Source organism: Hipposideros armiger, unplaced genomic scaffold (genome assembly GCF_001890085.2).
Source record: "Hipposideros armiger isolate ML-2016 unplaced genomic scaffold, ASM189008v1 scaffold_152, whole genome shotgun sequence".
NCBI lineage: Eukaryota > Metazoa > Chordata > Mammalia > Chiroptera > Hipposideridae > Hipposideros > Hipposideros armiger.
The window spans coordinates 1,768,034-1,795,321 of record NW_017731502.1 but is presented as its reverse complement, the minus strand read 5'-3'; the positions used below and the strand labels follow the sequence as shown (position 1 = coordinate 1,795,321).

Here is a 27,288-nt window from a genome sequence, read left to right as displayed (position 1 = left end):
TGGCTTTAAAACACTCTTCTTGCACTCGCTCGCAATGGGACCTTGGGCAAGTGTCTTCACCTGTTTGGGCTGCCGTTTCCCTGTCTCTAAAATGGGGATGCTTAAGGATCACTGCAGATGCAGTGCCTGGCTAGAGCTGCACACAGGTGGCAGCCAGTTTAGGATAAAGTTGGCCTGGTGACCTATGGAAGGGGCTGTCACCTCAGACTAGGAGCCCTTTACGTCAGCCAACTTGGTAGGCCAAGGTTAGCGAACATTTTTCTCTGTTCCCCACCCCTTACACCACTATTTATGCTTTTGCTGTTTCCGGGTCCCTACGGGAGCACCTTCTGCTGTTCTTGAGTGAAAGAATAAAGGGTCAAGCATCAAAGATGATGCACCTTGGGGACTGGGACTTGGGACCTGTGGTAGCTGATAGAAAGGCCTTGTTTGATGTCTCCCTATCTCCTCCCCCACCCCTACTGGCTCGGCTGCTGCCCAGAGAGGGAGGAGAGGGGTTGGCTCTGAGTGAGGTGGAGGTGGCAGCAGTAGATTCCCAATACAACTGTCCTCTCCCTGCACCCAACAAAACTCCATCTGAAAAAGGCCTGATGAAGCTGTCAAGTTGCCTGCCTGATTCATCCCTTCCCTCTGGGCATAGCCAGTGAGTTTGCTGGGTATGCTTGTGAATACAAACTATAGCTCCTGGAAGGCGCTGCAGAGGGTGGGGCTCAGGGCTCCCAGCATCTCACTCTTCAATCTAGGTCACCACCTTCCACCTTCCCCAAGAGGCTTGTTCTCCCACCTTTCTGAGGACCTCAGCGGCCCCTGGATTCTGCGTTGACCATCCTGCCAATGTGCATGCTGGGTGGGGAATGTGGGGTGATCCTGCCTCCCTGGTTCCTGGGGCATCCAGCTTTGCTCCCCTCCTTTTGGTGCTGTTGGTACTTGTTCTCTCAGCCACCGGGGCAGGTATGCTCTGACCCCAGGCTTTGGTTGCTGGCTCACCTCTTGTCACCATGCTTTGCTCTTGTTCTTTTGCTCCTGTAAATCTTCGCATTAAACGTTGTCCTTACAGTTGAGTCTGCCTTATGGTCTATACCCTTCTTTCTGGGTCACAACCTATCCAGCTGTTTTTGCACTTTTGGAGAAAGTAGTTTACTTTACAGATGCTCCACCAACAGAACTTTGCAGCCATGGGCCAGGGCCACCATAGCCCCCAACCCCCACCCCTCCAGGGCCTCCCGTCAGGCATATGACTGACTATGCATCATCTTCTCCCCTCTCTCCTCTCTGCCCCAGATCAGTGGACCATCCCCTGCCCGGATCCTCTCTCTCCACAGACTTTGGCAGCTGGCAGATGGTAACAGGCTGTGGCAGTATTCAGGAACGGGCTGTCCTGCACACAGACTCCTCTCTCCCTTTCAGCTTCCCGGATGAGCTCCCTAACAGTTGTCTGTAAGTGTCTTGCTTGAAAAGGCAGGATGCTCCCCTGCCCATATCAAAAGCTGGCGAGCAATCGAGTGCTGGTTAGGAGTGAAGCAGCAGCCGGCCCCAGGTGTCTGGCCTGGGATCTCTGTCCCACCCCCGTGTCTTAGCTGAATGTACCGCGCTACTCATGGACCTGAGGCATGAAGGAGGCCTTACAGGCTGCTCAGGGAGTGCGTTAGAGTGTGTGTTCACTCTCCCCAGCCTCCAAAACCCATCCATGGGTGTCTCGGGGCACACCCTGAGGGACAGCTGGCTGGACTGTAACTATAGAAGATTCTATTTCTGTCCAAGGCTTTGCCTGACAGGAGAATCCTTTGAAAGCAGAACAGTGGGGTAGTGGAGGTAGGTGTATGGTGGAGACCAAAGCCAGAATGGAGCTGGGTTAGCCAAGGGCTGTGTTCTTCCCCAGCAGAACTAAGGGTTCCTGGCCGTCCCCTCGCCACTTTTGTCTTCTGCTTTTGCCTCTGGTCAGGAAAGAAAATTTGATGGCAATACTAAACCCAAGTCTATAAAAGCATCTCCCTCCAAGTCTCCTGTACTGGGCTTCCAGCTCTTGTAGTACATCTGCTTGAGTGGCTACCTCTGCGGCTTCACGGATGTCAGAGGGGAGGGTGTCGGGCAGGAGGAGAGGCGCTGGTGGCCTGCTCCTTGCTGTGGCTGCCTGAGGGCCTTTACCTCCCCACCATGGACTGGATGAACTTCAGGTGCTGGGGATTCACCCCCACCACCAGAATCTAGCTCATACCCATCCACAGTACTGACAGGTTGGAGGAAAGTTGCGCTGGGGAGTTGAGAAGGATCCTGATGAGGGCCGGCAGGGGCTAGACTTTGGGATTCCAGGATGGTGCTCACAGGCTCTGCCCTGCAGCTGGGAGTAGCCCAAGGGCTTCAGAGGCCACTGGTGCCTGGCACAGCCTCTATAGCCAGGCCCTTAAGCCAGAAACAAGATCCCTATCTTAGATTTTTGAAGGATTAAAAACGACAGTTTCACCTTTCTGTAGGGACTCGACTGCTTCAACCATATTGGCTTAAGAGCTATTTCTGGAGGAAACAGACATCTCTGCCCCTGCTTGATAACACACCTCATTTACCTAGCATTAGCCACTGAAATGGGCAACTCCAGCCCCAGATCCTAGTTTATACCTTGAGCAGCTTCCTGAGCTCCTAGCTTAGAATTCTGGTTGGTTCTGATGGCTCCCAGATGATACGCTCTACATGATCTCAGGCCCCCCAAGACTACAGGGTGGGGGTGGGGTCAGCGTTTCCTGGTGAGATCACATAGTATGTGAGTTCAGTGCTTGGACTTTGTCAGAGACGTTTAATCCTGATCCTAGCTACTCTGCTCACCAGCTGTGTCTTGGGGTGTCAGCCTTGACTTCTCTGAGCCTATCAGCTCATCTCCTGAGAGGAAATGGCACTATGGTAGCTCCATTCCCTGCCTACTCATTGCCTGCTGTGTGTCAAGTGGATCACATATCCTCTCTGGGCTCCAGTTTTCTTGTCTCTAAATAGGTTGTGATCGCTTTCCCTCTGCTTCCCAGAAATAGGGGGCAGTGCGAATGTACTCGTATGGCCCTTTGGATGTTCCCTGTAAATACAAACTACTAATCTGAATTTCTCCTAGTTAGATGCTCTAAGGAAAAGCTGCAGGTGCACACATGGCCTCCAGTCTTTGTGAAACCTAAGACAGTAAAGAAGATCTAGGACCATGCACCTCTCGCCAGTGCCAGGAGGGGCTTTGGAGTTGTTCACCGTACTGCAGGAATCCAGCGTCAGCTCCGTTTTCTTAGTGCTGCTGCGAGAGCTATTTGACTTTCTTTTGCCCTAGAGCCCGCTGCTTCTGTCTTCTTATCGCTCTCCCCCACACACACATCACTGCACCAGTCTACTTTCCCTAGGTCTGTTTTCATACTTACCCAGAACTGTCATTTATCCTTACACCTCCATCTGTTCCCAGGCCCTGGGTTGCAAGTCATTTCGGCTTGGAAATTACGGACATTTCTATTGCTTCTGACAAATTCCCAGGAGGGGATTAGCCAGGGAGTGGTCTCTTCAGAACATGCTAGAGTAAGTTGGTGGTCAGGGCTAGTCTTGGTGCTTAGGTGGATAGGAACAGGAGGGCTCATCTCACCCCCCTCCAGGGGGACAGTTGGAGGGAACAGCGTGTGCATTCCTGACCTTTCCTCTGATTCCACATCCTTCCCACCCCTAGACTGCATATCTTTTAGTCCAGAGGCTGGGTGTGACTGGCACTTCAGGCCTCTCCATTAATAAAGAATCCTTCCAGGTGTCCAACAGCCTCATGGAATTCATGCATTGATGAGCCTGTTTTCATGTTACTTGTTCCCCTTCTCGACTTGTAGGTCCAGGCCAAGAAGAGAAGAGGGGCTTCCTATCTTCCATCTGCGCTCAGCGCTTGTAGAGGTCAGGGAAGGAAAAGCAGAATCAGAACAGGAATCCTGCTGGAAGAGCCAGCACTCTCCTAGCTGTTTACCTGGGGACCACAGTGACTGAAGGTGTAGTGAGAGCCTCAGGGGTTTCTGGTGAAGGCCCTGGCCTCTCCAGGTCACTGCCCAGAGCTTTCTCCCAGAATGCTCCAGGTCCTGGCCTCCAGAAAGCTGAGGCCTTTGGGCAGCCAAGACCTGATTCCTGATGTTGGGGCCTCTCCTTACAGTTAAGTGTAAGACGTGTGCCTCAACTTGTTCTTAATAAGGAATGGAAGCCAGCAGCTATTGGCGCAAACTCCCCTCCTGCTTAGCTTCCCGCTCCTCCGTCACAGAGATGGTGGTTTCCCATGGAAAAGTCAGGCCAGTGCTGCATAAGGAACAGTAGCCTGAGAACCGAGAGGAATGGTTTAAGAGGGAAATGGGGTCACATATCGGGGGCCTGGACCACAAGGGTAGTGTGAACACAGGACAGGTGCTGGCCTTGTGCTAGTGAAGACAGAAAGATAGCATTGTGGCTTGAGAGTGAGGATCTTGGATCCTGCCCCAAGGTAATGCATTCATTGTTTTTTCTCTCTCCCTCACCATAGGCTTGTAGCCCTGAGTGAGCGGGAGACTCGGCTGCAGGAGGTGCGCTCAATCTTCTTGGCTGCATACAGCAGCACAGTGGGGCTTCGGGCAGCAGCCCCCAGTCCCTCCGGTGCCATTGGGGGCCTACTGGAGCAGTTTGTCCGTGGTGTCGGACTCCGGGGCACCGGCAGCAGCACCTTATGAAGCAGCCAATCCACGACAGTTTCCTTCTCTCACCTGAGCCCTGAGCGGAATCAAAGCCATGCCCAGCCAAGGAGTGCTTCACAGTCGGGGGAAACCTCACTCCCCCTTCTCCATCATGCAGATGGCAGCCCAAAGCCAAGCAGGGTCAAGGACACAGTTCTCCAACCCCTGGCTGGTGACCACCATCCCTCGTCACTGCCTCCCACTCACCCTACTCTCTGCCAGGATTCCCGCCAACTCTCAGAACTGTGGGGTTTCTCAGGCCTTGTGGAGGCTGAGACTTCACGAAAGACACCCCCATTCCAGTCTTGTTTCCTGGGGAGGAGGGGGTCACCTGCACTGAGAACAGGTGGTTTGACACAGATAAAATAAAATCAAAGTCTTTTGGAACAGCAGCTCTCTGACATCCTCATTTTGTTGCTGTCTTTGTGGATTGGAGTTATTTGGAAGGTTCTTACTGTCCATTGTGGTGGAAGAAGGGGTATGGGGTGGGGGGGAGTGGCAGATGAAGCAGGAAGTAAGCGAGACAAGTGTACCTGGACTCCTGAGCCCTGATAGTCTCCTCAGTGCGATGGGGACAGGCTGTTGTGGGAACAGTGGTCCTCATGCCTGAGTGGGCCTTAGTCACCTGTTTCTCCACGCAGATTCCCAGGGCTGCCTGAAATTTAGACTTGGGGTTGCTGAGATCTTCATTTAGCTGGGAATGGGGGTGGGGTCTTCATTTTTAACAAGTTCTGCACATCGCACAGTTCTGGTACAGGTGACCTGCAGCCCCTGCCTATGGTGGAGGTACTGGCTTCTGGGGCTTTGGAAGCAGTAGTTTGTGTGGGGAGGGTGGATCTGGGTGACCACCACTCATCTACATACAGCGTGACCTAGCGTGGGTTGCATCCTCACAGAGTGCACCATGAAGTCATGAAGGTTCAAAGGTCTGGGCAAAGGGCTTTGCATAGTGTTAACAGCCACCATTCACTGAGCTCCGAGTATAAACACAAAAGAGATCATTGGTGCAAATTCCTTGAAGGAAACAATACCAATGAACAATTCTTGTGAACTTACTATGTACAATCCCCTGCGCTCAGTCCTTTCCATGGATTGTCTCGACAAAATTTTACAACAGCACAAGTAGGTGTTGTCATGGCCTTTCTACCAAGGAGGAGACTGAGCCACAGAGATACTGAGTAACTTACCCAAGGTCACACAGCTAATGAGAACAAATGTGTAACTCTTCCTATTCAGAGACTTAGGCAGGGCGGGAGTGGGAAAGGGGAGAAGCAGAGTGTTGAGGGAAGGCTCTGGAAGAAGAAACGTCCCCCTCGCTCACCAGGCGCCCCAAACTCTTCAGCACCGCGGACAGCTCTCGGGGGCTTGGGTTTTGCCCCAGAGAAATGCGCTGGAAGGACTCACAAGATTGGGTTGGAGTTGGGGTCTGGATAAGGTTCCGGAGGCTGCTCCAACGGGGCGGGGGCCACCCGCAGGGCTGGGCGGGGCTGTGTTGCCATCTGGAGTCGCTGCCGCCGGCGGCCACAGTCAAGGCGTGTGCGGCTGGAGAGCACGCAGGGCTGGAGGGAGTGCAGCCGCCGCCGCGGCGGCACATGGGCCGACCCCGCCGCTGCCGCCGCCCCTAGCCTCCTGCGGCTCCGGCCACCCGACCAGCCATGTCTCTCAGCGGAGCCTCTGAGCGCAGCGTCCCGGCCACCAAGATTGAAATTACCGTATCCTGCAGGTGAGCAGGCCAGCTGAGGAGGGTTTAGGCACTGCCCTAGCCCCAGCCGGCTCCGGGGCTCAACCTCGGGGGAAGAAGCATCCGGGGCCGGAAAATCTCGGATGAAGACTGCCGGGAGACCCTGGTGGGTTCGGAGAGGGGGTTTCCTTGAACAGCCCAACCCGCAAAGGACGGCTCACTCAGCCTGCTGATTCAAGGGGTGGGTCTCTGGGATCCAGTAGGATCTGGGCCCCAGGTAGACAAAGTTCTGGGGCTAACCCTCTTTCCTGGGCTCCTGGAGACAGTGGGGACGCATAGGCGTCCAGTCCGCAGGGACACGGTCCTTGGGCTAAGACTTCCGGTGCTGTCCAGGATGCTAACATCGAGGACCCCCAGCTGGATGTAGTAATGGGAGAGGGAGGTGCAGTTTGAGTCCCGTGCGTCTCTCGGGTACCCAACTCGGGGCAGAGTCGAGGCGGTGGGCTTCAGAATGACCTACCCTCTGTCCGTCTGTCTCTCACTTTCTCTAGGAACCTGCTGGACCTCGACACCTTTTCCAAGTCCGACCCCAGTAGGCGGCACCAGGGCGGAGTGAGGGGGAACTTGGTGTGCGGGCGCGACTGAGGAGCGGGGAGGGGGTGCGGACCGACCTGACATCCTTCCCTCCCCGCCCCCGCTCCCGCCTGCAGTGGTGGTGCTTTACACGCAGAGCCGGGCCAGCCAGGAGTGGCGGGAGGTGAGTCTGAGTCTTCTCCCAGCCCAGAGCTGCCCCCCCCCCGGGAATCACCTGCCCCCTTGCAGATCCCGCGCTGACTCCCGGCACGCCCCCCACCACCCCAATCCAGTTCGGACGGACCGAGGTGATCGACAATACGCTGAACCCTGACTTCGTGCGCAAATTCGTCCTTGACTATTTCTTTGAAGAAAAGCAAAATCTGCGCTTCGATGTGTGAGCCGCGCCCAGAATTCTGGCTTGGACCGCCCCCGACCTGGATCCTCTTGAAATTCTGGCTGGCCCAGCCCCCGCCCCCACCTGGCCTCCTGGGCAGGCTCCTCCCCCAGGCCCAGTTTGGTCCCACTCTAAAGAGCTCCACTCTAGTGTTAGCTCCGCCCCCAAGTCCAACTTGGCCCTGCCTAGTTCTGCCCACAACTGTGTTATTTAGCTCCGCCTCCGTCTAAGTCCCGCCCACCATATTTCCCCGCCCCCCCCCAGCATGCCCTAGACTTGGCCTCGCCCTCTCTGACCCTCTCTGACCCTGACTCCCGTCCCACAGGAGACCCAGGTTGAATTCGGGCCCAAGCCACCCCCCTTTGCCAACCCACAATTTTAACTAGGACTCGAAACCCGAACGCTTTTCCAGGCTGTCTCCCACCAGCCCCGCCCCACGCTGCTTCCACTCTTTTCAGGTACAACGTCGACTCCAAAACCAACATCTCCAAACCGGTGAGCGAGCGTCCCCTTGCGGGCTGGGCACACAGGTGGCGCTCAGGGTGTTAAACGATCCTCCTTGGAACCCTCCTACACCCTCAACCCCACTCCACCTTCTTTGGCCCCAACCCACCCTCCCGGCCCTCCTCTCCTGCTCCTGCCTCGGCTTCCCACTCACTGCTCCTCTCACTCACTGCTCCTCTTTCTTCTCGGCCGCTGCTGGGACCCGCAGAAGGTGAGGCTGAACCGGGCTGGGCAGGGTGAAGAGGGTGGAGGTGAGGGTTGGGATGGCATCCTGGAGAGCAGCTTAAAGTAAATGGCAGGACCTAGAAGAGGAGCTTGCCGAGGGACTCCCCTCCCGCTCCTCCTCCAGTGACGTCCCGCCGCCTGGGAATACCCTGGTCGTTGTACCTGAGCTGGGCTGATCACCAGGGCTGGGCTGGTCCCAGCCCCTCCTGGTTTCGCTGATTCCATGTCCCGGTGCAGGATTTCCTGGGACAAGCGTTCCTGGCCCTGGGAGAGGTGATCGGAGGTCAGGGCAGCCGCGTAGAACGATCCCTCACGTGAGCTGAACTGGAAGGGGCAAGGGGGGAAGGATGGGTGCCTCCAAATTCTCCTCTCAAAGACGCTGCTGACCCCATAGTACTGGAGGCTGGGATTCCCTATGGCCAGGAGCCTTCAATGGCTCCTATTACCCTTGCCGGGAACTGCACAATCTCCAGGGTTTTGCTCAAGTCGGTCTCAGGCCTGACTTGCCATCTCTGTCTCTTTCTTACCTCACTTTTTCCTAAGCCTGATTCAACCTTTAAGGTCCGTTTCCAAGCCCTCCTCTTCCAGGAGGCTTCCCCTCACTTAATCAAGTCCTCTAGAATTTCCATTACTCACTAAATATTTATAAGCATGTTTTGTGCGCCTTACCTTGTGCTAGGCACCAGGGATTTATCCATTCCACAAATATTACTGGGCATATACTCTATGTCAGCCACGCTTCAAGGGGCTTAGGTTGTAATGGTAAACAAAACAAAGGTTCCTGTCCTCAGGAAGCTTATGCTATAGAATGGAGGGAGGGGTACAAAAAAGGCATAATAAATAAGTAAATTATGTAATATATTAGAAGACATTAAGTGCCATGGGGGGAAAGGTAAAGTAGAGCAGAATTAAGGGGGATTGGAAATGCTGGGTGGGTGGGAGTTGCAATATTCAACAAAGTGGTTAAGTAGGCCTCTTGGAAAGGTAACTTCAGAGCAATGACCTGAAGGAAGTAAGGGAGTGAGCCATGCAAATATATCTGGAGGAGGAAAGTCCCACGCAGAGGAAACTGCCAGTACAAAAGCCTCATACATTCAAAGATCAGCAAGATGCCAGTGTGGCTTGAGCCAGGTGAGCAAGGGGTAAGGACAGGAGGAGGTGAGGTTGGAGAATTCACAGGGCCTTGGAGCCACTGTAAGGACTTGAGCTTTTACTCTGAGATGGGAGTCACTGGAGGGTTCTGAGCAGAGAAGTGACATGATCTGATGAATATGCTTTCAAAGGATGGTGCTGACTGCTGATTTAGAATAAACCTTCAGTGGACAAAGGTAGAAGCAGAGAACCAACTGGAAGGCAATTACAGTAATCCAGGGTGGTACCAGTGAAGGAGGGGAGAAGTGGTCAGATTCTGTATATATCCTGAAGGTGGAGCCAACAGATTCCTGACAGATTGAGTATGGATGTGAGAGGAAAAGAGGAGTATAAAGATGACATCAAGGCCTTTGGCCTGAGCAATAGGAAGGATAGAGTTGCCATAACTGAGATGGTAAAATATATATACTCTATGTCAGCCATTCTTCAAGGGGCTTAGGTTGTAATGGTGAACAAAACAAAGGTTCCTGCCCTTTTTTTTAAGTGAGGGAGGAGTAATTTGGGGGTAGGGGGGGGTGGATTCAATCAGGAGTTCAGTCTGACTTGTTGAATTTCATAATTTTTATTAGACATCCTAGTGGACATGTCAAATGTGCAATAAGATACATGAGTCTTAGAGGCCCTTTAAGGCCATGAGACTAGATGAGCTTGTCAAGGCAGTGAGGAGAGAGTGAGACTCCAGGAACTAGAACTAAAAAAAGAGACATAAGAAGGAACATTCATGAAGTAGGAGGAGAATCAAGAGAAGGTGGTGTTGTCCTGGAAGAAAAGTGAAGGATGAGCATCAAGGAGGAGAGAGTGACCAACCATGTCAGATGCTGCTGCAGGTCAAGTCAGGTGAGGACCGGGAATTGTCCATTAGATTTAACAAGATGGAGGTCACTGGTGACTCTGACAAGTTTAGAAGGAGAGGTGGGGGTGACAGTTGGAGAGGTTTAGAAAAGAATGAAGACAGGAATGGGAGTCAAGGAATATTTCATGGCGTTTTGCTGCAAAGGAGAGAGGAGAAAAGGAAAGGTGGCTGTAAAGGAAAGTGAGGTCAAGAATAGTTTTGTAATTTTTTAATGAGAAAAATTATGCCACATTTGTCTGTTAATGGGAATGACCTGGTAGAGACTGAAACATTGACATAACTAAAAGAGGGAGAAGGGATTGCTAGAGTGATGTCCTGTGTAGGCAAGAGGGTGTGGAATGTAGCACACAGTGGAGGGACAAATAGGCACATGGGTAGTCATTTATTGCAACAGTAGGAAGACACAGTTGTGTGGGTGAAGGTACTGGAGGCAGGGGAGGAGTGGTGGTGTTGTCTGTGGACATTCTCTTCTGGTTGCTTCAGTTTTGTCAGTGAAGTAGGAAACAAGGTGATTGGCTGAGCGTGAGGATGGGGGAGGAGGCTTTTCAGGTCTGAGGAGAGAGGAGGAGGAGTGAAACTGCTATCTAGCAGAGCTGAAGAGCGAAGGGATTTGAGATGTACGGTATGATTAAGGGCCCTCTTTGCGGCCATGCATTTAGAAAGAGACCAGTTAGCATGGTGGTGGTTTAGAAATTCTAGAAATGCAGCATTTCCCTCTGGCCATATTCAGGTGCATAGGTGCAGTATGGGTTAGGCAGAGAATTGGATTTAACTAGGGCTGTGGTTCAGCCAAATAAGTATATCAAAGTAAGAGAAGGGCAAAGGAAAAGGGGTAGGATGCAAGGTGGTCATTATTATAATCACTGACTGGAATTCACATGGGTGAGGAAATGAGGGAGAACACTACAGAGGTGAACAGTGAGAAGGCAGTAGGATCAGTGACTTTGTCTTGGACGTACAGGTAGAGTCCCTGTACTCATCACACTTGTCTTTTTTTAAAGCACAAAGAGTCAGAAATCGAAGGAGCCAAAGAAATGGTTCAACATTCTCATTTTAAAGATGGGGAAAATCATATAGCAAGTTGGGAGTCAGACTTGAACCCAGGACACCCCTGACCTAGCTTTCTCTCTGCCACACTTTGGATCCCTTTTGGGGACCTCAGGGTTCACAGGCCCATATCTACAAGGTCCCTGACTTCTTGGAGACCCAAGGCAAGTTGGGGATGGGTGTCCTGGTATGCACCCTTCTTGCACATGGGTCAGGAGGAGGTAAGGCTTCCCTTGTCTTTTTTATTTTACTCCTCACAGTCTTCAGAAAGCACAGCCTCATTGACCTAACAAACTAGTCTTTTGCCCCAGGTCTAGATAGACATTCCTCTCCCTCATTCAGGACGGCCACATCACACTCCATTTGCCTATTGGCTTTGACATCCCACTTTCCCCTGGAAGCTCCCCTAGGGCAGGGTCTAGCAGAGCTGGAGAGGGCCAACTGGCCAATTCATACCTAGCACAGTGCCTGGCATATAGTAGATACCAGGGTCTGCGTTGAGAAATATAGCCACCTTCAAATCTATAACACTTTTCCTTCCATGCATACATTCAGATCTCTTTGCAGCCCTGAGACTGGGCATGATTCCCATTTCACAGAATAGAAAGCTACAGCCCAAAGAAAGGGGAAATAACTTGCCCAGGACTCTAAATCCTATGTCTATCCCATGCTACCATGATGAAATATCCCCCTAGGCAACATTAACCCCATCCTTCTAGACTATAGAACCCTCCCCAAAGTTAGGCCCTTTCCCACCAAGAGCCACCCAGGACAGAAGGGGACACACTCAGGGGACTGTCAGTAAATGGCAATTGAATCCCTTGGTTCACCCAATCCCTGATTGGCCACCCCAATCCTTGTTGCCTACTCTCTCCCCTCACAAAGAGGCTTTTTCTGCTTCCAGGGGTGTACCAGGCAAGAAGTGTGGGACCATATTGCTGACCGCAGAGGAGCTTAGCAATTGTCGGGTCAGTAAGGGCCACCTGCTAGACCCAGGAGGCTCCCTACTCTCCCTAAACTCCCTTTAGTGGGCCTTCTGAGGCTATGGGAAATCTGAGTGTCAACAGCCTAACTTCATCCCTAGGACATTGCTACCATGCAGCTGTGTGCAAACAAGCTGGACAAGAAGGACTTCTTTGGGAAATCAGACCCCTTTCTTGTGTTCTATAGGAGCAATGAGGATGGCACGTGAGTCACTGTCTTCTCCCGTAGTATCCCGCCTGCCCCACTGTGACCATGGGCCCATTAGAGCTCTTAGGCTGGGTGTGGGGCATCTTAGGCTCCACCAGGACCTGAGTCCAGAATTCACTCAAGGCAGCACACAATATGTGCTTAACAAGTAGGAGAATCCCAGGAATGTCCAAGAGTATCAGGCCCTGTCTCTGGGCTCAGTCCTACCCCAAAGGTTGGTTCCAATCTTCTTGCTCCCCTCCAGGTTCACCATCTGCCACAAGACAGAGGTTGTGAAAAATACACTGAACCCAGTGTGGCAGCCCTTCAGCATCCCTGTGCGGGCACTGTGCAATGGAGACTATGATAGGTCTGCTTAACCATAAGCTAGGGAATAAGGGGACAAGGGCATGAGAGGGGGGTTCCTGGGCCCCAGAATGATGGCGGAAGTGTCATAATAGTGTTAGAGGATCCTGCTCAGTGAGACAGAGTTTCGAGCATGGAGATAGGTGGATGGGGAAGCAGATAGATAGCCACGTGAATGGATAGGTGGATGGATGGATGGATGGATGGATGGATGGATGGATGGATGGATGGATGGATGGATGGAAGGATAAATAAATGAACAGATACATGAATGGATGGTCAGATGGATGGATAAACTGGTGAATGGATGGATGGGTATATGGATGGGTGTATAAGAAGATTGGTGGGTAGGTAGAGGGGGTAGATATGTGGACATATGAACAGATATGTGGACTGATGGGTAGATTAGTGGATGGACAGATGAGGGATGGATTAGTGAATGGATGGATGAGTAAATGTATAAATGAATGGATGGGTATGTGAGAGATTGGTGGATGGCTGGAGAGGTAGAGGGATGATTGAAAAAGTAGGAGGATAAATAGGTAGAGTGACAATAGATTGATGGATAGACAGATGAATGGACAGTAAATGGATAGATGGATTAGTTGATGGATGAGTGTAAAGTATATGGATAGGCTGACCATATGAACTAATAAATGGACAGTGAGGATAGATGGACACAAATGGATGGTTATGTAGATGAATGGAATATCAGATGGACAGGTATCAGGTATCTGGGTGTTTGGTTGGATAGATGAATGGACAGATGGATGCTTGCATGCATCAGTGAGTCAAGGAATGGCTGGATGTTTAGTTAGATGGTAGACAAGGATAGGGATGAATGGGTAATTGGACTGGCAAATGTATGGGTAAATAAATGGGTGGCTAGATGGATGGACAGATGGTTGAATGGACTGCCACATAAATAGATGGACATATGGGGATGACTTAGGCATAGTAGTTAAGAACAAGGTCTTTGGAACCTGGATGTCTGAGTTTAAATCTCAGCTCAGTCACGTACTATTTATGGTCCTTAGTCAAGTAGCTGTTTTTTTTGTAACCTCAGTTTCCTTATCCAAAAATAAGAATAATAGTACTTTATCAGGTGGTTGTTAAAGTAAATGAGACAATTTGTGTATGTACTGAGGACAATGCTTGAAACATATATAGTCAGACTCAGTAAATGGTAAAAGAATAGCAATAGTGGTACAAATAGCAGTAGTAGCATGTTAGTGGTAGTGTCAGTAGATGGTTGGGTATGTGCATGGGCTGATGAATGAATAGATAGGATGGATGGACAAATGGGAAGAAGATTGATGGAAGGACTGATGGGTGGATGGGAGGATGATTGTGTATAGTTAAGGGATGGGGATGTCTCTAGGATTTATCATACACACTCAGCCTGTGTTTATCTTCTGCATTTCAGAACAGTGAAGATTGATGTATACGACTGGGACCGGGATGGAAGGTAGAACTGCCCCCACAGGGTACTGCCTTCTCCTGTACCTAACCCAAAGAGTCCCCTATAATATGTAGTACATTCTCTAGGAACCCCAAAGTGGCTTTGGGAGCCAGGAAGGGTGATGAAAGATGCCAGGACCTTGGATACAATTGATCCCCTCAGTGGTCTCTCTGGTACACTGTCTCTTCCCGTCTCTTCGCCTTAGATTGGCCCCTCTTCTGGCCCCAGTCCCAGTGCCTCTGCAGCCCAAGTAGAGGCAAGGGATAGTGAGAATAAAAGGCTGGTTTTAGCGCTGGCTCTAAGCCAGCAGCAGCTGCTGCTCACCCACCCCTGGCCTCCTCGTTGCAGCCATGACTTCATTGGAGAGTTCACCACCAGCTACCGGGAGCTGAGCAAGGCCCAGAACCAGTTCACAGTGTATGAGGTGAGAGCTCCAGCCCTGCCCAGGTTGCCCAGGTCCTCCCTCCACCCCCGTGTGCTCAGTCTGTAGCTCCCTTCCTGTTTCCCACCATCACTGTTACCTTCTTCACTCAGGTACTTAACCCTCGGAAGAAATGTAAGAAGAAGAAATACGTCAACTCGGGAACTGTGAGTGCTCCCGGGAGCTCCAGCTTCCTGGATCTTTCTGTTTCTATCGCACTGACATAGCATGACAAATGTTAGGGGTACAGGAAGGCTGTGGGCACAGATTACTTGGATTAGTAATGTTGAGCACAAGGTGGCACCATTTTAAGTTTTTCCTTTTTTTTTCTTACTTATGGAAATTTTTTGATGTTTACTCTTTTGCATAGTTTTTTTTAGAAACCTAAGTGTATTTCCCAATTTAATATACTTTTTGAATTCCAAATGTTTCTGACATCTCCCCCTTTCTGCCTTTTTCAGAATTGGACAGGGCAGGGCAGGAGGTGGCATCACATGCCTCTTTTCCTTCTGCCACCACAACTGCCCTTTCCAAAGTAGCAGGGCTGCCTTTTCTGTCCCACAGGTGACGCTGCTCTCCTTTTCTGTGGACTCTGAATTCACTTTTGTGGATTACATCAAGGGAGGGTGAGTCACAGGCCAAGCTCTGGGCTAAAACAATGAGTTCCTCCCAGGCCTGAGCCTTAGTTTTCTTATTATGAATGATCAGGGTCCAATGAGATCATGGAGGTAAACTTTGGAGCACTCGGCAAACTATAAAGTACTCTGTAAAATGCATAGTGTTGCCCATCTTACTTCTCTTCCTGGGGCTTCATCCCTAGTTTTCCGTACCCCGAGAAGATGCCAGACCAGTGGTCTTCAAAGATGGCCCCAGTAACCTGACTGGGACCCAGACAAAAGTTATGGCCAGGCAAGAGGGAGAAGCCATGAGAGGGATGAGCCAAGCTGACTACAGGGACATTCTGCTTGGTTCAGTGGAGGCAGGCAAACCTGGGAAAGATACTTTGCTTCTCTGATCCTCACTTTTCTCCTGTGTAAAATGGAGATGTTAATTACTACTCCAGGGCTACAGTAAAGATTAGGTTAAATTACATATAATACACTTGTCACAGTAGGCATTTAATTCTGCTACCCAAAATGTGCTCTGTGGACCATCAGCATTACTTGGGCATTTGTTAGAAATGTAGAATCTCAGGTTCCACCCAGACCATCCAGATCTGAATCCACAGTTCAGCATGATCCCCAGGTGACTCATATGCACTCTAGGGTTTGAGAAATCCTGGTATAACTATTAGTCCCTCACTTCTCAATCCATCTACTTCTCTGACAGGACACAGCTGAACTTCACAGTAGCCATTGACTTCACAGCTTCCAATGGTGAGGCACAGAAGGGGAATGGGGTGTGGATGAAGTCTAAGAAAGTCCTTAGGGATTGGCCTGGATCCCAAGCTAGGGATAAGAGTTCATTTACCCAGGGAGCCTAGGCTTGAGGCAAAGCCCAACCAGGCTGGTACTGGAGCAGGAGTGTTGGGGGGAGATTATTGGGTGTAAGGGTAGGTAGGAAGTACAGGGAAATAGGTGGGTAAGAGGAAGTTGTAAGGATAGCTCAAGAAGTGAATGAGTAAATGAATGGACGGGAGAGAGTAGGGGTATAAAGAGAGATGAATGCGTTGTGAGTAATGACTGGGTGGGTAGATAGATGAACAAAAAGAGAGTAGATGGATTGATGAGTGAGTACAATAGGATGCATGGATGGGTATGTGGGTGGACAAATGGACAGATGTTTAAATTGGGGAAACAACAGGTAAGTAGATGGGGAATGAATGAGTGGACAGGTGGATAGCTCCATATAAGGATAGGCAGACAAGTGAATGAATGGAATGGATAGAGGTAGATGGGTGGGTGGACAAAAGATTATGGCTATATGGATAGATGGGAAAGGAAGAGAAATGGCAGGCGGATGGGTGGACGGACGGATGGATGGATAAGTAAATGGACAGAAATGGATAGATAGATTGAAAGATGGATTTATGCCAGTGGATGAATGAATGGATATATGGGTAGGCGATAAATTGGTGGATAAATATAAGGGTTGGTGGGGAGATAGCTGGATAAATGAACATATGGATGATTGGGTAAAATAATGAGGAAGTACATGAGTAAAGTGTAGATAAATGAGTAGGTGGATGGATGCATACATGGATAGGCAGGTAAATTGATGGATGAGCAAGGTGACCATGAGGCTGGGGCTCCTGTGTCCCTACAGGGAACCCCCTGCAGCCCACCTCCCTCCACTACATGAGTCCCTACCAGCTCAGCGCCTATGCCATGGCCCTCAAGGCAGTAGGAGAAATCATCCAGGACTATGACAGTGACAAGCTCTTCCCGGCCTACGGCTTTGGGGCCAAGCTGCCCCCAGAGGGACGGATCTCCCATCAGTTCCCCCTGGTATGGTATGGGCCAGAGCCTACACCCCATGCCCTGGCATCTGGCCCACCCAAGTTGACCAATTTCTCCCATTTACATTTCTTCTAAGGGTCATGGACCTGCACGAAGCAGGAAGCTATGATAGGGTAGGAGAGCAGGGAGGGGAGCAGGGCAGGAGTTTGGAGGGGAGCATGAAAGAGAGTGATGGATAAGGGAAGGAGGAAGCTGGGATCAGAGCACTCCTGGGCTTACCCTGCATGGGCTCAGCGCAGCGGGGCATCTTCCCTAACAGAACAACAATGATGAGGACCCCAACTGTGTGGGCATTGAAGGCGTCCTGGAGAGCTACTTCCAGAGCTTGCGCACAGTGCAGCTCTATGGGCCCACCTACTTTGCTCCTGTCATCAACCAGGTAGCCAGGTAAGAGAACTGGGTGAAGGTTAGGGGGGAATGAGGGGACCCAGACAGGACTGACTTCCCAGGGATAGTCAGGACCACTCTTGGGTGAACTTGGGCTTTGGGGAGAGAGTAAAAGTTTGTGTTGGCCCGGCTGTGATATAAAGAGGTTTACATAATGTCTTATTCTGGGTTAGAGAGGAAATCAACAAACTACCTTAGCCCCATTCCCTGAGAACAACCCGAGCCTCAAGTTTGGGGAAGATGGAAAGGCCTATAGCACAACAGATAAGTCACAAGATTTGGCATCAGATCTGGGAGTGACCCTGGCTCCACCACTCGCTCACCATGTGACCTTAAGCAATTTAGCCTCTCTAAGCCCCCATTTCATCCCTGTAAATGGGTGTAATAGATAAAAATAGCACCTTCTTTATAGGGTTATTGAGATGTTAAAATTAGGTAACAATGGAAGAATTATTAGAACAGAGTCTGGCCCATAGTAAGTGCTCAATAAATGGTAGAAAATTAACTCCAAAGTTTCAGAATAAAAATATACAAAATAAAGAAAACCCAGATCACATATCAAATTTATTTTTTAAATGCAAATAAAATAAAATGACAACTATAAATTGGATAAGCTCGCCCACTAAAAGAAAAAAATGATCTGATTGAATAAAAAAAATAAACTGTACTATATGCTAAATAGAAGAGACCCAACTAAAACAGAAAGCTTGAAAGTAAAAAGATGAAACAAAAAAAGAACAAAAGTGGAAGGATTTCAGGGAGATTTATAAGCCTGTCCATAGACTTCCATTTTCCATAATAAAGATTTGTTTCTTTTCTAATTCATGATAAGGATAATAGTTTCTTTAATGTAGAAAATTTCAAGGATAGAGAAATGAAATCAGAAATCACCCAGAATAGTGCTTGTGGGATTGTGGAATATACTTGTTCTTGACAGTCTTTTCCTTATGCACCCCTAATTGCAGTCAAATTACGTGTAATATTTCACTGCTGATGTTTTCACTTAATATTGGAGCCGGAGCATATTCTTTTGCTGTTATTAAACAGACTTCTTAAATATGGTCTTGAGCAAGTTCACTGATTCATTCATTCATTCATTTAATAAACATTCAGTTAAATGGGCACTGTAACATGAATGTGGGATGTGGAGCCAGACTAGCTAAGCGAATACACCCGCTCTACCACTCACGAGCTTTGTGACTTGGGGCAAGGCTTTTAACCTCCCTGTGCCTGTTGACTCAGTTGTAAAATGGGGGCAATAATATCCACATCATAGGGCTGTGGTGAGGACTAACTAGATTAATACATGTCAAGCACTTAGAGCAGTGCCTGCCATATCCTCAGTGCTGTAGGTATTAGCTATTACTGTTGCTATTATTACCGTTATTACTATTCCAAGGGCATCCGCTGTGTGCTCAGTTCTCTGCTGGGCCACTGGAGGCTCACAGATGAATCAGATCTGGTCTCTGCCCTTGGGAGCTCCCGCCTTGGTGCAAGAGACAGAAATATAAATAAATCATTACCTTCTGGAGGCCAGAGCTTCCCAGACTTTTCCAGCAAGTCACCTGTCAGCAAAGGCAAGCGACTGCTTCCCTCACGGGAAGCTGGGGGGCACAGCTGAAAGCAGCCAGACTGAAAATGTCTTTGAAGTCCCCATATTTTAACTTTAAAATTTTTGCAAATTTTACACTCTTCTCACACTGTGTCTGTGCTTACTTTAATTTGATGTGTCTTAAGTGCACTTAGAGTCATCTAGCTTTATCCACAAGATGGTACAGTAGAATGGAGGCTCCGGGCATTCTGTGGCCTGGGGTCCCCCTGGACACACAAGCTGGTACCCTCAGGGATGTGAGAATCCATTTGAAAGGGCAGGCAGCCCATCTCGGTGGGCGGTATCCTAGAAGACAGGGGAAGAAGAGGGGAGTGTGCAACCTCATCTGAGAAACCCAAGATGGCCTGCTCATGCAGGGGACTGCACGGCTGGGTCTAGAGGGCAAGATGGACTTTATCAGTGAAAGGAGGAGAGTAGGCCTGGCAGAAGGAACCGCATGTGAAAAGAACACAGGCATGATGGGGCAAGCTCAGGAAACAGTGAACAATATACTAGGACCAGCCTGGTGTATTTGGACTGGAGGAGTATCCAAAGAGCAGCTGGGAATGGAGAGTGAAGGCATCAAGAGTTCAGGCTTTAGGCTCAGTTGGTCAAGCATGGGCTTGGAACATGGCTTCACCATCCCTTGGGCATGCTACTTAATGTTGCTGAACTTCAGTTTTCTCATTTTAAAAATAGGAATAAAAAATGTGCCTACCTCATACAATGGTGGTAAGGATTAAACTAGGTCATGTATGTCAAGTGTGCAGCTGTGATTTTTTTTTTTTAATTGGGGAATTGGGGGAGGGGAACAGTGCTGGGGAATCTGGGGAAGGGGAACAGACAAGTTGCTGTCCTTTTGTTCTTCTGTCTAGTTGTGGAGGAAGTCACTTCACTGGCCCATGTTGGTATTTTCATTGCACTCTTCCCAGGTGAGGCAGATTGGTCACCGGCCTCTGGATGGCCGCTCATAGCGGTTCTTGGCAGCTCACATCGGCTGCCAGCTGCTCACACTAGCTGCTGGCCACACATGGTAGCTTATGGCAGCCCACTGCAGCAAGGGCTGCAGCCAACGCCGTAGCCGGTGACTCATGGCAGCCCAGCTCCAGGTCGAGCTGTTGTTCACCATCTTAGCTGTAGAGGGCAGTGTCACTGGCCCTCACGTGGGATCCGAACCAGGGCCCTGCTTCACAGAGCTGGTGTCCCAAGCCAGCTCTTAACCAATGCGCCACTCAGCCGGCCCTGCAGCTGTGATTTTAATGATCACATGACTCTTCATTTTTTCCCACCCAATAGCTAGGTGGGGCACAGACTGGAGTCCCCCAGCCAGTCACCCATCTCCAGATCTAAATGGCCTTGGTAATGCCAGGTATCTACAGGAATGCCAAAGTTGTACCTCCCATGTCCCAAAACCCTTCCCTGTCCCCCCAGTGCCCCTGGCTCACAAATCCCTTCATGAGTGGGCCATCACCCACTGTACCAGCCTCATCTCACTTCTATTGTCCTACATGTGCCATCTAGAACACGTTCTCTCTTGATTTGCACATGCAAACCCTCTCTCTGGAACCATTTTCCTTTTACCTTCCCATCCCTCCAACCCCCCACCCCCACCTCTTACTCATTTTGCAAGTCTTAGGTTAGATGCCTTGTCCTCAAATCCCTAACCTCAATACATCTTAATGGTGTGAGCAACCATCACCCCCAGAACAAATCCTATTCTCTGCTGCATGCTCAGCACCGAGCTTGGTGCCTGACACATAGCAGGCGTGCAATCACTATTTGTAAAATGAGAGAGTGACAGAGAATGGTACCAGTCCAGGCCTTTGAAGATGCTGTGGCCAGAATTCAGGAAGGGAACCGGGGCGGCTACGACGATGCTGACCCAATCCCACTCTAGGCCCTGGGCCAACTGAGCCATAGCTATTTGAATTCTCCACTCTCACCATGCTTTCCTCTGATTTTTTAAAATATCAAGCTTAAATGCTAGCACGGTAAATAGAACTTACTGCAGTGATGGAAATGGTCTATATCTGTGATATAGCCATCAGCCATTTATGGATATTGAGCACTTGAAATGTAGCTAGGGTGAACAAGGAACTGAATGTTTCATTCTAGTTCATTTAAATTTCAACAGCCACATGTGGCTAGGAACTACTTTATTGGATAATAGAGCTCCATCCTTTCTAACCCACCTAAAGCTTGAGACGAAGTCAGAGACCAGGGTCTACCATGGCCTTTGTGCTTTCTCAAGGTCTTGTTTTTCTTAAATAAATAAAATGAGGGGACTGGAGTTAATGTCTTCTGAGGTCCTTTCCAGATGGAAAAATCTTGGATTCAAAGGTTGATGGCGAGAGAAGGAAAAGAAGTTCTGGGAACAGCCGTTAGACTGCCTGAGGACCCAGCAGCCCAGGCAATAGGATATGGTCAGCAGAAGGGAGAAGGGAGAGAGAAGAAATAGGTGAGAGAGGGAACAAAGGAGGCCTTCAGACTTTGGTCTTGCTTTTAAATAAATGCCAAAATCTTTCCAGGAGCTGACAAAACCCTGTGTGGTCTGGCTCCTGTCCACCTCAGCCACATGGTTAACTCTGCCTCCCTCACTTTCTGGGCTCCAGACAGGGTGGACTCCTTCGGTCGTGTCACAGGACCTTTGTCCATGCTGTTCCCTCTGCCTGGAATGATCTCCCCTTCGCTTAGCCTCTCCTTCATCCTCAAACATTGTTTCCTTAAAGAAGCCTCCACTGACCTCCCGAACTATGTCAGGATCCCCTACTATACACTGTCATAGCAGTGTCCCTTTCTATCATAGCACTTGGCACAAGTGTGACTTTATACCTAGTTCAGTGATCCTTGGATCAATGTCTGCCTCCCTTGAGAGGGTTGGATAGATTTGTTCTTTTTATCATGGTGTACCTTCAGTGCCTAACACAGAACCTAACATAGTAAGGGCTCCATAAATGTTACTGAAATGATGGCAGGCAGGGGGAGGCAGGTCTGGGGAAGGAGCATGAACTTCAGAAGCTCCAGTCCTTGCCTGCTGCTTACACACTGGCTGTAGAAGAGCCAGGGGTGGGGTGTTTCCTTTGGCTTCTCTGGGCTTTCAGCTGGATTCTTCTCTTGGCCTCTCACCCAGGGCTGCAGCAAAGATCTCTGATGGTTCCCAGTACTATGTTCTGCTTATCATCACCGATGGGGTCATCTCTGACATGACACAGACTAAGGAGGCCATTGTCAGTGTGAGTCTGGGGAGGAGGGTTTGGCCGGGAGAGGTCACTGTTAACAGCTGTGAAGGGGTTCAGATTTTATCCAACTTGCAAGCTAACAAGTTAGCCAGTTTCATGGATGCTGGCAGAAGATACAAGACTAGTGAATCAGAGACAAAGGACTTTGTTATTCCCAGCAATAGCAGTAGCTTGAGGATCAGCATTTTCTCTGATTCTCTAAGTCCCAGTTCCCACAAGATGATGTGAAGAGGGCCAGATAACACCTGCACTCACAGTCGATTGCATTATAGGACACAAACCCCCTAAACTTAGGGAACCCAAATCTTTTATAATGGGCAGTAAGCATGCCTGCCCTTTGTTCCAGTGTAAGACATTTTATCATACTGGACAATAAACAAACCTGCCCTTTTCTAAAGGAAGATACTATATCTTTCAAAGCTGTTTGATATGCAGGCATTCTTGAATAGATAGTCTGGACAAAGGGAATCAGTGCCTCTGTTTGCAAGGTGTACAAAAATGGGACACATGCACGGAGAATTGTCTCTCAACAGTTACCTCCCTTGTAGCTGCTCACCACAGCCATTCACCCTCTTTCCCTCACAGGCCTCCTCACTGCCCATGTCTATCATTATTGTTGGTGTGGGACCAGCCATGTTTGAGGGTGAGTAGGATGGGGGTTGTCCATGAGTGGGACCAAGAACTGGGGAAAACAGGGGAGAACATGGGCACCCAGGCCTACCTCACAAAAAAGATAGGATGGATGCCTGTGTTGAACCTTGACCAAAAGGTCACAGACCTTTTCTGAACCTGTTTCCTCATCATAACCGAGGGATTCCCAGGATGGAATGTGTGGGAAAGCATAGTAACTCCATAATAATGCCTAATAATTGGAGGACTTTTGATATAACCATTAGGCATTCTCATGACTTCGAAGTGGGACTAAGAGGGAGGGGGGAAGCATGGGTTGATGTGGGAGAGGCCAATCAGCTGAGGGGTGTCTTTTCTGCAGCAATGGAAGAATTGGATGGTGATGATGTTCGCGTATCCTCGAGAGGACGCTACGCAGAGCGGGACATCGTTCAGGTAGACCTGGCCAGGGAGAGGAAGTCATGGAGCTGAAAGGCATGGTGGGAAGGAGACACCAAGTTGGCAGCCACTCTACCTTACTGCCTTCTTAATCACCTACCTTTCTCCCCCTCACTCTTTCAGCCTTCCTGCATTCGTTGAACAAAATCTTTGTGAGAAAGGGGCAGGTTGCTGCAGCCATTGTGGATTGATTCATAGTATAGGAGATCCCCAAGGCCCCTGCCCTCTAGTGGAGGCAACCAGTAATAACCACACAGCTAAAGATCTCACTAACTTGTGACAAGTGCTCCAGAGAACAGCAAATGCCACTATGAAAGCCTATATCAGGGACCTGTCTTAGGTAGGGTAGTCAGGGAAGGTTTCATGAGGAAATGACATTTGAGCTAAACCTTAAAGGAGGGTATAAGCATTATAGGCAGTGGAGCAGCACATGAGAAGGCCCTGAGGCTCAGAAGAATTGGCCCAATCCTGGAAAAGGCAAGACGCCAGGGTAGCAGGATCACAGCAAATGAGAGAAAGGGGGAGCCAAGGCCTTGTCAGTCATGGTGAACATTTGGGGTTTTATTCTAAAAGAATTGAAAAGCTCTTGAAAGATTTTACATAGGGGAGTGAGATGGTCAGAATTTCATTTTAAGAGGATCTCTGCTTCATGGAGGGTGGACTGAAGCAGAGTGAGAGAGAAGGCAGGTAGCCCCATTAGTGAAGAAACCTTTGAAGTAGTAGAGGGGAGATGATAGGAATCTGGATGGGAATGGAAGCAGTGAGGGTAGAAGAAGCAGGTTCAAATGATTATTTAAGAAACATTTTGCAAGACTTGATGACTTAATTAAATGGTGATGGAGAGTGAGGGGGACTTCAAGGATGACTCTCAGTTTTCTGGCTTGGGCAACTGGTGAGTGAGAGTCCCATTTATTGGGAAAGGGAAAGCTGAAGGAGGAGCAGATTTGGCAGGAATGGCTAGAATTCAGTTGTGAACACATTGGGTTTGAGATATGTAAGACAACTGAATGGAGATGTGATACAGGCAACTAAGTATGTGGTTCTGGACCTTAAAAAAGAGGCTAGGGATGGATATATAAACTTGGGAGTCATCAGGGAACAGTTTTTAAAGTTACTGAAGTGTACCAGTTTAGAGATCAGGTAGACCCAGAGGAATAGGGGAGGAGGGAAAGGGAGCATCCGGAAAGGTAGGAGAAAATTCAGCGGAGAGTGGTGTGTCAGGAGTGGGGATGTGTCCAGGAAGACTATGGTCAAATGTCATAATGGAAAGCTGAAGAGAAGAAAAATGAGGACTGACAATTACTGCCCGCTGGACTGACTGGGGTACATTGGGGCTGTTGACAACATTAGCAAAAGCCACTTCAGTAAACTGCATGAAGCCAAACTGAAGTGGGTTGAGGGTAAATAGAGGGTGGGGGGTGAGGGGGAAAGTGGGTAGAAAGAAAGCAAATGTAGAGAACTGTCCAAGGTAAGTGGAGGGAGACAGTGTGATATTTGTAAAGAAATGTTAGGGGGTCATAGAGGAAGCCTCCCTACTGCCCCCCTCCTCCACTCCCCTCTCTCTTGGCCACCACTCATACTTGATTATCTGTGCCTGTCCCAGTTTGTCCCATTCCGAGACTATGTCGACCGATCAGGGAACCAGGTGCTGAGCATGGCTCGACTAGCCAAGGACGTGCTGGCAGAGATCCCGGAGCAGCTGCTGTCCTATATGCGCACCAGGGACATCCAGCCTCGACCCCCTGCCAACTCCAGCCCGACCCCAGCTCCTGAGCAGCCCTGAGGAGTCTACTTATCCAATGCCTAACAATCTGCCCACATGCCCACCCACTGCTTCTGCTGAAAGCCAGAGGCATCTGGAGCCCTGGAACTCATTGGGAGGCCAGCTTGGAGGATCAGTGCTGACTGGTCAAGCCCTGTGCCCCTTCACCCACAGAAGGGCCTGGCACTCTCAACACCTCCCTGCCTTCATGCCAATAATAAAGCTGATCTTTACTCCACCACTGTCTCATTGGTCTTGGGGAGGGAGACGGGGGACCGAGGACCTGGCACCACACCAAGAGGAGGAGGGGTAGCAAGGATGGCTTCAGCTAGGATTCATCTCCATCGTAATACATATTCATCCGATCGTTTCCTGAGACATTCTTTAAACACTTTCAGAAACGATAAGTAAAACTGTGTGTGTGTGTGTGTGCTTTTTTTTGAGAGGCCATGAGGTCAGGAGTTCCTGACCTCAAAAGCAGTTGACTTTAAGATGATTCTGTATGTCTCTGCTCTGACCCATTCTTTTTTTGAGTGAGGATAATAAAAGATAGCTAATATTTTGAGTATTCACTACATATCACACACTATGCTAAGTGACTTATAAGCATCATTTTATTTAATCCTCACAACAATCCTGTGAAGTAGGCACTATATATTCATTTTACACACAGGGAAACAGTGTCAGAGAGATGAAGTCACTTGTTGAAGAGAACTCATCAGTTTGACTCCAGATCCCAAGATCTTAACTAGCAAATATCTTCCTCGAGTGTAAATTTTATTAAGGTGTTTTTTGGGGGCCAGCCGAGTGGCTCAGCTGGTTAAGAGCTCGCTTGGGAGCACCAGCTCTGAGCAGCAGGGCTGCGATTCGGATCCCACATTGAGAGCCAGTGACGCTGCACCCTCTACAGCTAAGATGATGAACAACAGCTAGACCTGGAGCTGGGCTGCTGTGAGTCGCCGGCGACGGCGTAGGCTGCAGCAGGACTGCAGTGGGTAGCCGTGAGCTATTGAGTGGCTGGCAGCCAGCGTGAGCGGCCAGCAGCAGGTGAGAGCTGCTGTGAGCGGCCGACCAATGACCGGTGACCAATTGCCTTACCTGGGAAGAGCACAAAGATCATAACAACATGGGCCAGTGAAGCGACATCCTCCACAACTAGACTGAAGAACAAAACAGCAATTTGTCTACCTGTCTGTTCCCCTTCCCTGATTCCCCAACGCTGTTCCCCTCCCCCAATTCCCCAATAAAAAAAATCTTTATAAAAAAAGATTTTTTTGTAAGACATTGTATATGGAAACATACATTATAGTGTGTCAAGTGCAAAGTATGCATTAAGATAAAAGTGAAGCTCCCAGATTCTTTGGGCTTTGTTCCAGAACCATGGAATACCCTTTCACGCTCTTCCTTGATGGCAAAACTGGAGAAGCTCAGCGACAAGCATTGTTGAACAACTCTCTCGCTCTGCAACCTAAGCTCTCCAAGGCCCCCATGAACTAACAATAAAGCTTTGGAGATTCACTTTACAAATGAGGAATTTGAGGTAGGGAGAATTTAACAACCTCCCCTAGTTCACAGAGCCACTAAGTGGCCCAGCCACATTAAAACCAGTTCTGTCTGCTTTTCAACCATCTTCCAGTCGGCATCCCTGTAGCCATGATGCTTTTCCCCTCCAACCTACGGGGTTCCAGGCATCTGAATCCCATTTTACCGTACACAAGCCCTTTCACACCCCAACAACCCTTTGCACCTCTCCCGATCTGGCCCCTTCCTTCGGATCCACACTTTCATTCCAGTCCCGCTCCTTTAACTTACCCAAGATTCTTCCCTTTCCTTCGGCCACGCCCCGGTGTCCCTAACTCGGTCCCGCCCTTTCCCTCCAGTCCCGCCCCCTTCCCTTATCCAAGCCCCGCCCCTCCCCTTCAAGCCTCGCCTCGTTTTTCCCAGTTCTATCCTTTCTCCCTAGCCCAGCTCCATTTTCCAGGCCCATCCAAAGCCCCGCCCTTTCTTTACTGAGGCCCTCTTCAGTTTAGCCCCACCCTTTGCCTCCGTTCAGTCCCTATTCTTACTAGGACCCGCTCTACAGATAGCCCCGCCCACTCCCAGTAAACCCCGCCCCTTACACTGGTTCAATCTCTTCCAGTCCCGCCCCGCCCCTACCCATAACTCCGGGCCTCCCTTAGGCTCCAGCCCGCGTCCCTCATGCTCCCGGCCCTGCCCCCAGCCCCGCCCTATGACTCTGG

General features: G+C 49.7%; 2 protein-coding genes and 1 long non-coding RNA gene across 13 annotated transcripts in view; 2 read left to right on the top strand and 1 right to left on the bottom strand.

Annotated features, from left to right (window-relative positions):
• The window catches only part of MTMR14 (myotubularin related protein 14), a 46,583-nt gene extending 41,500 nt beyond the window's left edge, over positions 1-5,083 (top strand). The window contains exons 18-19 of one of the 2 annotated variants that reach the window (XM_019651105.1): positions 1,282-1,437; positions 4,505-5,083. In XM_019651105.1, the coding sequence (XP_019506650.1) occupies positions 1,282-1,437; positions 4,505-4,688 (340 nt within the window). In that variant the 3' untranslated portion in view covers positions 4,689-5,083. The remainder of the gene's footprint in view (positions 1-1,281; positions 1,438-4,504) is intronic. The other variant, XM_019651106.1, reaches the window with a different exon arrangement.
• Positions 5,084-6,186: 1,103 nt separating this feature from the next.
• CPNE9 (copine family member 9) lies at positions 6,187-25,286 on the top strand. 10 transcript variants are annotated; one of them, XM_019651145.1, is made up of 21 exons: positions 6,187-6,414; positions 6,924-6,964; positions 7,083-7,129; positions 7,239-7,342; positions 7,801-7,837; positions 8,055-8,057; positions 8,309-8,385; positions 12,028-12,091; positions 12,208-12,311; positions 12,559-12,663; positions 14,086-14,127; positions 14,470-14,545; positions 14,656-14,709; positions 15,107-15,168; positions 15,872-15,918; positions 16,808-16,989; positions 17,261-17,388; positions 22,110-22,212; positions 22,804-22,861; positions 23,210-23,283; positions 24,890-25,286. In XM_019651145.1, the coding sequence occupies exons 1-21, from the start codon at positions 6,347-6,349 to the stop codon at positions 25,067-25,069; spliced, it is 1,656 nt and encodes a 551-aa protein (XP_019506690.1). In that variant the 5' UTR covers positions 6,187-6,346; the 3' UTR covers positions 25,070-25,286. The 10 variants fall into 10 exon arrangements, with proteins under 10 accessions (XP_019506690.1, XP_019506691.1, XP_019506695.1 ...); XM_019651146.1 differs by lacking the exon at positions 8,055-8,057 and having other exon boundaries at positions 6,266-6,414; XM_019651150.1 differs by lacking the exons at positions 7,239-7,342; positions 12,028-12,091 and having other exon boundaries at positions 6,266-6,414.
• On the bottom strand, positions 17,929-26,897 carry LOC109387311 (uncharacterized). The gene is made up of 3 exons (XR_002124963.1): positions 26,861-26,897; positions 19,105-19,285; positions 17,929-18,874 (listed from the first exon to the last, which is right to left on the bottom strand). It is a non-coding gene; the product is annotated as an uncharacterized LOC109387311 (long non-coding RNA).
• Positions 26,898-27,288: the final 391 nt, after the last annotated feature.